Source organism: Acinonyx jubatus, chromosome D3 (assembly GCF_027475565.1).
Source record: "Acinonyx jubatus isolate Ajub_Pintada_27869175 chromosome D3, VMU_Ajub_asm_v1.0, whole genome shotgun sequence".
Taxonomy (NCBI): domain Eukaryota; kingdom Metazoa; phylum Chordata; class Mammalia; order Carnivora; family Felidae; genus Acinonyx; species Acinonyx jubatus.
This window is the reverse complement of record NC_069392.1, coordinates 20,418,536-20,428,301: the sequence shown is the minus strand read 5'-3', so window position 1 is coordinate 20,428,301 and position 9,766 is coordinate 20,418,536. Positions and strand designations below refer to the sequence as shown.

The window sequence follows — 9,766 nt, the reverse complement described above, 5'->3', positions numbered from 1 at the left end:
GTAAGTGATGAATCAATGAATTCTACTCCTGAAACCAATATTGCATTGTATCTTAACTACCTAATTTAAATGAAAAAAATTTAAAAAATTAAATAAAGCCAAAATCACAAAAATAAATAAATAAGATAAACTGTAATTTGAGACCATTCTCAGGAATCTTTGGCTACAAAATCACCCACATTCTCTTAAATTCAGCCCCCCCAAACTTATTCTTGGCAGGAAAACATTGTAGGATTTTCTCATATTAAAGAGAAATTCAAGGGTGCCAGGCACAGGCTGCCCTGAGGACAGAGTATGTGACAGGTCAGGAAAGACCGGAGACACAGAGTCCACCTGTGTCTGACTGAGGGTAGAGTACTGTCCAGATATTGTGCATCCACACCACTTACTGAACACCTAATATATGTTACACATGAGTCTAGGATGTGGGACACATCTGGACATGACAGGAAGGGTCCCCATGCTCAGGGAGCTGACAGTGTCTGGGGGAAGAGAGAGGACACAGAAGTTAAACATGTCTTCAAGGAAAGCTATGTCCCAGCAGCATGAGGAGGGGTGAGGTCGGTGCAGTGGAGCTGGAGCATTGGAGGGGTGAACAGGGAACCCCAGAATCTGATGTTTGGTAATGACATCCTAGTTCTTCATAGATGATGAAGGGACAGGAGGGGAGCATGAAGCTGTGACCCAGCAGGGGCTGTGGAGTCTGTCCCAGTCAGACTAGGAGTTCTGGACAAGGGATTGAGTGAGGGCGAAAGTCAGGGTCTTCATGACTTGGAGGAAGCAGGGACTGAGGATAGGGATTTGAAGGAGGGGAACCTGGTAGGGGGCTTGGGAACTGTGTGGAGAGGGGGCCCCATCAGCTGGAACAGTGTGGGAACCTATCTCTGATGCAGGAGGACTTCTACCTCATGTTTCCAGGAAATAGGATCAGCCCCTGACATAGGGAACTGTACATCAGGAGTCCTAGGAATTCACATATTTGCTTACTCTTGTCTGACCCTTCATGAAACTTCATGTGGGCCTGTTGTTGGGGGGGTGGGGAGAGTATTTCCTGAGTTCTTCAGGGTCCTTCCAGCTGGAATATGAATCAAATTTATATTTGGCAAATTAGCTGGAGAAAATGAAATTTAATAGCCTACATAAAGGGAATCCACAAAGACATGGAAGAATCAAAAGACAGGCAACATGACCCATGAATAAAGGAGGTAGGGGTCTCAGGTTCAAAGAGGAGAAAGACCATTTTTTGCAGGAAGGCCAGAGGAGATGTCTGGAAAACAAAGGTTGCTCCTCTATCTCTATCTATCTATCTATCTATCTATCTATATCTAACTATCTATCTCCCTATCTATCTATCTATCATGTTTCTCATCTATCTATCTATGTATCTATCTATCATCTATCTCATCTCTATCTTATCTATCTTGTCTATCTATCATCTATCATATATCTATCTATCCATCTATCTCATCTATTTATCTATCTATCGTATATCTATCTCATCTATCTATGTATCATCTATCTGTCTATCATCTATTATCTATTTATTTATATTAACTTTTAAAAGCTTGTTTATTTATTTTAAGAGAGAGAGAGAGAAGGAGAAGTCAGAGAAAGAGGGGGAGAGAGAGAATCTCAAGCAGGCTCCACACTGTCAGTGCCAAGCCCAGTGTGGGGCTCAAACTCATGAACGGAAGATCATGACTTTATCTGGAATCAAGAGTAGGCCACTGAACTAAATGAGCCACTTAGGCAACCCCCCCTACTGTTGAGACACATGTCTTAGGTAAAGAGGGACACCAGTTGATAGCTCTCTTCCTGATACAAGCGGGCAGTTTGGGGGAAGGTATAGAACTTTTCCTAAATATGCTGAGTTTTATTTGCTTTTAACTTGAAATAATGCTCATGCCAAAATGACCCATCTTGGGGAAAAACCCATGTTGGGGCAGCCTATTCCTGGCCAGTTTCCTCCCTCGTCTGAAACTTCCCTGAGATTGCACATGTTAAAAGTTGGGCTGGTAGATTGCTCGTTTCTTGAACCTTCCCCGACAACAGGCCAGTTTAGTTAAACTCATTTCAGGAGGGGGTGATGTGAGTGAGTTCTCAAAGTAAGGCCTGTGCTTCAAGAAATCAGGTATTAGGAGGCACTTCTATGGAAATAAACAAAAATGATGGTTAAAGATTGGATCAAATTACAAAGCAGTTCCTGAGTTTAAATTATGATATTGCTAAAGGATAATGAATGTATGAGTGCAAGTGTGTGTAATGTGATGGTGGGCGGGGAGAGCAAATGTGGAAGCACATTAATTGGGCAATCTGGTCAAGGGAATGTGAGAGCTCTTTATATTCTGGCAATTTTTCTGTTAAATGACATTATTTCAAATGCATCATTTAATACAAATTGTAAAATAGACAAAAACAAACAAACACAACTTTTGTTCAATGAACCAAAGTCCTGATAAGCATAGGAAATATTTTGGCAAAACACAGTGCTTGTTTTCTAGGCAGATAATGTCAAAAGTGAATAAAATTGTTTGTTTATCATTTTTTTGGTAATAGCAGACCAAGAGTTCAAGACCGTTTAGCCCTTTTAAACAAGTGAAAACAATTTTAATTTTACATCCATGTATCTTGACATTAAAATTCACTTATTCACTTGAATGTTCTGAATTTTAACCAGTACTAACCACGTATCAAATTCCATTCCGGATTCCTTTTCCAAAATCCTAGTACAACCTTCTCTTCTACATTTAGATTTTTAAAGTTTGTTCATTTATTTTCATTTTTTTATTACAAATTTTTTAAGCGTTTATTCATTTTTGAGACACAGAGTGAGGAAGAGGCAGAGAGTGGGAGACACAGAATCTGAAGCAGTCTCTAGGCTTTGAGTTGTCAGCACAGAGCCCTAGGTAGGGCTCCAACTCAGGAATAGTGAGGTCATAATCTGAGCTGAAGTCAGACACTTAACCCACTGAGCCAGCCAGGAGCCCCTATTTATTTATTTCTGAGAGGGGGTTGCAGAGACAGAGAGAGAGAGAGAGAGAGAGAGGGAGGAAGAAAGAGAATCCCAAGCAGCTCCACACTCAGTGCAGAGTCCGATTTGGGTCTGGATCCCAGGACTGCGAGATCATGACCTGAGCCAATATCAAGAGTCACAGGCTCCATTGGGTCAGGACTGCATGTGTCCTTCCCGCTAGAAATGTCCCCCCCCCCCCCCCCCCCCCCCCCCAGTTCACAGGGGAAACCTGATCAGTGACAGCACAGCAGGACCTTTCTCTTTCCCAAGAGGGTCATTCTCAGGTTATGGAAACACAGGCATCAGAGAAGCCAGAGGTGGGAAAGGAGAGGTTCACCCAGAGACCAGCAGGGGGCACTGTGACACTGTGTCTGGGGCTTTCTGCAGGACAGGGGCATCCAGCTGGGCAGTCCTCCACTGACAGAAAGCATGGACTGGGCGCCTTGCGTCCAGTGGGGCCAAGGCAGGTGTGTCCGGTCAGGACCTGGAGGAGTCCCTGGACCTGGGGCCGTGTGTGGTCCCCACAGCTGCTGCCTCCAGGCCCACCCAGGGGAACCCAGAGCATCAGGAAGTCTCCGTGTCCAAGGGTCACAGACCCTGTGTGTACACATGGAGAAGAGGCAGGGGTGGGTCCCATTTGCATGAGCAGCCCCTCCTCTGTGACCCTGTGGACAGGGGATAAGACAGGCCAGGGGCAGTCCAGCCCCAGTTCTGTGGCCTAAGAAGGGCGTCTCTGTGTGTCACCATGGCCTGGATCACCATCCTCCTCGTGCTCCTCTGTCACTGCACAGGTAGGGACAGGATCCAGGGCACCAGGGTGGGCCGCAGCCAGAGTCAAATCCCTCTGGCTCAGCTCCCTAATCTCATGTACCCTGTCCCTTGTCTTCCCTCTGCTGTGTCTGTGTTTGCAGGTTCCCTGTCCCAGCCTGTTGTGACTCAGCCAGCCTCCCTCTCTGCATCTCTGGGAACCACAGCCAGACTCACCTGCACCCTGAGCAGGGACATCAATGTTGGAAGCTATAACATATACTGGTACCAACAGAAGCCAGGGAGCCCTCCCCGGTATCTCCTGTACTAGTACTCAGACTCAGATAAGCACCAGGGCCCTGGCATCCCCAGCCGCTTCTCTGGGTCCAAAGATGCCTCGGCCAATGCAGGGCTTCTGCTCATCTCTGGGCTGCAGCCTGAGGACGAGGCTGACTATTACTGTGCAATCGGGCACAGTAGTGCTGGTCACAATGACACGAACTCATGGGGAGGTGGGACAAATACCTCACCCTGCTCAGGTCCCTGCACTCTGACTCTCTTCCAGTTGAAAATAACTTGAATGCACACTGACTGTCTTTGGAAGTAGCTTCTAGGTCACAATACACTTCCTCCTCCCAGCATCCTATTCAACCTCTTTCTACTGTCAGGAAAACAAACAAGCCAACAAACAAACAGGCAACAAAGAAACCCACGACAATGCTGACATTTTGTCTGGTGGTTAAAGTGTAAAACTCAGAGAGTGTTGAGCTGGCCCTTTTTCTCTTTACAAAGGCACATCCACTGTCTTAGTTTTCTGGTCAGAGTCTGGACCATCACAGCAGGTGGACAGTGCTCCAGAATGTGCTCTGTTCCTCCAGGGGTTGGGGCAGAGGCTCCCTTCCCTCCAGGTTCCTGTGCTCAGAGCTGGCTGAACAGCATGTGTTCCAGGTAGGATGTACTAAATAAGATTGGTGCCGAGGGAGGACTCAGAACAGAAGAACTAGCAGGCACAGAGCTTGCTGGGCAACCAGGCTAGCTACTTGCCCCTGAAATTGTGATGTCAGGGGACAGTGATTAGCCAGGGGAGAAATTTCAGGTGTCAGCAAAACTCTCAGGAGTGCTTGTGAGGTAAGTTGCAGGGGCTCCATCATTGCTACAAAATGCTGGGTCTGCTCTTGGGAAGGTGGGAAGTAGATCCTGCAGATGTGAATATACCAAAGCTGACACCATCAGGGACTTTGGGTACCCCTGTGGCTGGTTTCCTGGACCCCCAGGCCCTGACTCTGTCCTCCTCTCTTCTCCTGTGACATCAGGGCTCATCAGTGATCCAAGCAGCAGGGAGGCTGTGGGGCGACAGGGCAGGAGGTCCCCTATCTGTGCACAAAGAAGTCCAGTCCTATGTCTTTCCAGAAAGAAGTTCTTCCATTTGTGACAATATGGACGAACCTGCCAGATATTACCCTAGGAGGAATAAGCCCTACAGAGAAAGACAAATGCTATATGATCTCATTTATATGTGGAATTTACAAGAAAAATAATTTTAAAAATTACTGTCAAGTTTTACTGATGACGATGAGTTAGAATAGGGTACCACATACCAGGACAAGAAGGATATTTGTATAAGTACATCTTCTTACATATAATTTGATTTTGAACTGTTCATTTATAGTGATGAGAATAAACACAAGATTTATTATTTTAATCACTCTGTATTGTGCAGTTCAGAGATACTGATTATACTCACAATGTTTTGTAACCACCACAACTGTCCATTTCCAGAGCTTTTTCATCATCCCGAGCACCCAACAAGGGAATGGGTAATCTGGAATGGCAGAGGAGCCAGGGCCCAGGAACCCATGCCAATGCAGGAAGCAGCAGAGGGCAGAGGGCAGCTCCCATGGGGCTCTTTGCAGATGTGGCCGGACCCAGGTGGGAGCGTTTGTTAGGCTGTGCTTCTTACCCCAGAATGACCATGTGGGTGCACGCTGCAGCCCATGGCACGGGGATCCGTGTGCCCGCTGCAGGGGGTCCAGAAACTCCAACTTTCTTTCCCAAAGTGTGTCAGGGAACATCCGTGAGAACTGAGGACCTCCTATGAGGCATCTGCTATATGATTCATGCTTATTCTTCTCTGAATTCCCTGCAAATCCATGTGTGCTCTCCTCCAGACACTGAGGAAAGCCCTCATTTTCAGTCTACATTCTCTGTGCTTGTCAAGGGGAACTTGCACTTATTTCTGGTCTTTTTATTTATATTATTTGGATACTTTTAGCTTTATTTATTTATTTTGAGAGAGAGAGAGAGAGAGAGAGAGAGAGAGAGAGAGAGAGAGAGGAAGGAGCAGAGAGAGAGGGAGAGATTATCCCAAGCAGGCTCAGAACCCGGCTCAGGGCTCAATTATAGAAGTTGAGGTCATGACCTGACCTGAAATCAAGAGTCTGACACTAAACCGACTGAGCCACCCTATTTCTGGCTTTTTGAATCTGGAGCATTGATATATGTGTCTCTTTTGGGGCTGATACCATACCAATTATAGGAATATAGAAAATGCAAAGTTTGATAGATGATAGATAGATAGAATATACTCATGTGATCTATATCCATGCACCGTCATAAGTTGACCTACCTCATTGAGGTCAGTGCAGTGGGTAATGGGGACTGGCCCAACAGAATGGGAAGTGAGATGAGAAGCCTGGGCTGTCCCCTCAGGGCTCCTGAAAAAGGCTGTGGAGGGGCGTGCAGGCTATCCAATCTTGACTCACTGGGCAGAAACATCCTCCCCGAGCGGTCATTGAGTCTTGGCCCCAACAACACAAGTCTCTAAGTAGTGGGAGGAGCCCAGGGTGATTCATGCTGAGGAGGCCCTGTGTCTGCAGCAAGGACTGAGGTGTGGTGGCACCTGCAGCACAAGAAGAAGCCCTGAGGGAGGAGAAGATCTGGCCCCTGTGTGTGGGTGGACAGTATGCCAGGCAGACTGAAGTCCTTAGTGCCCTGGTCTCTCTCTCACAGCTCCAGGATGTCCCTTCCAGTCATGGGTGCGGCTGGACACTGAGACAGCAGGGGGCGCTGTGGGCCTGTCCCCGAGGGGTGTGTGTGGGGGCAGGGGTCCCAGCTGAGCACCCAGGCCTGGAGCCCTGCCTTGTGCCCCCTGCAAAATTGTGTCTAGAGGAGTTTCCCTAGTCCCACCCCACACTCAGCTGTCACCACATTTAGTCCCAGGGGAGGGAGAGATTTGCATGAAGGCTTCCTCTCTCTCTTCCAGGAAGGGAGAGGATAAGAGAGGTTTGTGCAGGTCTCTCCCTTGAGGGCTCAGGACCACAGCCTGGGTGTCTCCACCCTGGCCTGCACGCCTCCCCTCCTTACCTTCCTTGCTCTCTGCTCAGGTTACTGGATGTGGAAAGTGGAAGAATTGCTTCTGGGGGACCCCCAAGTTGCTTGTTTCCCCCATTTGGAGAACACACTGTGGGTAATAACCTGATACTGACCTGTGTTTCCACTGCTGTGTTGCTGGGTCCTGGGCACTGTCTGTGTTGACACAGGAAACCTCTTTATCAGGGTCTGTGGACTAGAAGGTCACCCTCAGCTGCACTGGAATCAGCAACAATGTTGGGTCATATTAGGTGGGCTGGTACCCACAGATTCCCCACCGTGTCCCCAAAGCTGAGATGCTCAGAAGCACTAGGCCCTCCGGGATCCCACCTGGGTTCTCGAGAACAGGGCCTCTCTGATCATCTCGGGCCTGCGGCCTGAGGACGAGGCTGGTCATTACTGACACAGTGCTCTAAGCCCGTGGGCAAATGATACAGCAACGTGCCCCAGTTTCCCATGGTCACTGCCAGTGACAAACAAACAGGGAGACCGTGGACACCCTGGAGGGTGTGAGGGTCTGACTCTCTGAGCACAGAACAACTATGAAGAGTCAGTGACAGTAGCTTCCCTCGTGTGGTTTTCTTCTAAAAATAAGACAAATCTTTTAAGATAATTTATAGGCATAAAGTCTAGTCATTTAAATGGTACGATTCAGTGGTCTGTAGTATGTTTCCTGAGTTTGGCGAACATCATCAGGATCAAATTGACAACATTTCCATCACCTGCAGAAAAACCCCTGACCCCCGAGCAGTGAGTCCATGGCCCCCCTGCATCAGCCCTTTGGAGCCAAAAATTCCTTTCTGTCTGCAGTGATTTTCCTGTTGTGCACATTTCACAGGTGCCGAATCACACCACGTGCCCCCGGAAGCACACCTTTCAGTGGCATCAGCGTGTGCATTGTTGTAGGAACATCATGGGCACCATATTTAAATACAGGGAACGTTTCATCCTTTCATCTAGAGACGTGCTCATCTTGTGCAGAGGACACGCGGATCTATCTAGATGGCTGCAATTTTAATAGAGGCTGTCTAAATAGCATAATTATTTTCCATGATGGTGTGTAATCACAGATTCTTCTTTAAAAGTTTATTTTCCGATGGCTATTGTCCCCCATTGTCATTTTTTATTTTGTAGATTTCTGCATATTGCAATTTTGTTCAATAATTTCACCGGTGTTGTTTATTATTATGAAAAATAATATTATGTGTTACGGTCCATATTTCAAGTTTTTGTCTCATACATTTTTCCTTTCCTTGTGGTGGGGTGTGGGCTCTGTGGCCTTTCTCTTTTTCCCATTCCCTCATGCCCGGCAGACTCTACATGTCTCCTCCCCACTCTTTTTCCTTAGTGAGATGTTTCCAGAGCGTCCTTCCTGATTTGGGTTTCTCACCCATCTGCCCACAGCATTGCATCTGAGACTTCCCGTTTCACTATTGCTTGCCCTGGATGCCCGTCCTGTGGTCAGGGCTTGGGTCTCTCCACTTGCTGTCCTGTGTCTTCACTCTCAGGGGCTTTTTCGAGTGATGGTGGTTCAGACCCACGGCTAGCTTTCCCCTTCTGTCACCCCAGCCTTTTCGGGAACTGACTTCTCTTTCCACTGACGCTCATGATTTGTGGTGTGAGCCTGGGCGCGAGGCCACCAGGGATTCTTAACAACAGATACCTTTAAAATTATTTCATTTTTTTCTAACTTACTTTGATATAAAGGGTGAAAATGAGCAGACAAAGATAATTTTAAGAAAACTGTTACTTAATATTTGTCTGAAATTTCTTATTAATAGACTTAAATGTCACTAAAACCACAGGTAGAGAGTAGAGAGAAGAAGGCAGGTTTCCAAGTTAAGGGATGAAATATATGACTTAGAAGTGTTGGAGCTACTTTGAGTTCACTCCTTGGTGAGGTACAGGCAGAGGCTTCAGCAGATGCTGTCACCCAAAGGAAACTTTATTTGCCACAGATAAGGGGATCAGGGACAAGAATTATCAAAGCTGTGTCTCCCTGAGTGGAGGCGAGTGGGTTCCCTTCATTCAGGGTTAGGATGGATACCCAGAAAAGGGAGTTTTGTCATCTTATGCAAGAGTGGGCATGAGGTTGTGCAGGAATATGGAGCACAGGAGCTTGTGTCCCCATCATGTGGTAGGTTAATGAAGCTTGTCCTCCTCCTAGGGCAGAGACTTAACGTTATAAAGAGGCAGAGGTCCCTGGAGGACACTCCCTGGTCCATCTGCACTGGTGGAGCTGTTGCAGGAGATAAAACTGGTCTAGGCTCCCAGGCTCTTTCTGCTGTTTGCCTCTGAAATAGATGAACTTCCTGTGAAAAGAAGGGGTGTCAGTGGGGGTCCTGCTGGTGACTGTTTTAACCTCATTACCCTGTGGGGCAAGGTTTCAATCCTGCCAAAACAACTCAAGCATGTGCTTTAGGGAAAAGTTTACTTTTGTTCCTGCGCTGGGACTTTTCCTCTGGGTCATTGTCTCTGAAGCACTCAGGCTATTTCCTGGCCTGGTGGAGACTGGTAGGTTGGCATCCCCTTTGTTCTCCTCAAACCCTGAACTCCTGACCTTGTTGCATTTCTGTTTTCTTTTCCTCCCAGGAAAGGGCTCGGTATGGGTGCTGGGCAAGTAGAACCTGCAGGGCA

General features: G+C 47.2%; 1 gene segment (V, D, J or C); it reads left to right on the top strand.

Annotated features, from left to right (window-relative positions):
• Positions 1-3,233: 3,233 nt before the first annotated feature.
• On the top strand, positions 3,234-5,367 carry LOC128312339 (immunoglobulin lambda variable 5-37-like). The segment is given in 2 exon segments: positions 3,234-3,804; positions 3,925-5,367. Coding segments are annotated over 2 exon segments (462 nt in total).
• The last annotated feature ends 4,399 nt before the right edge of the window (positions 5,368-9,766 follow it).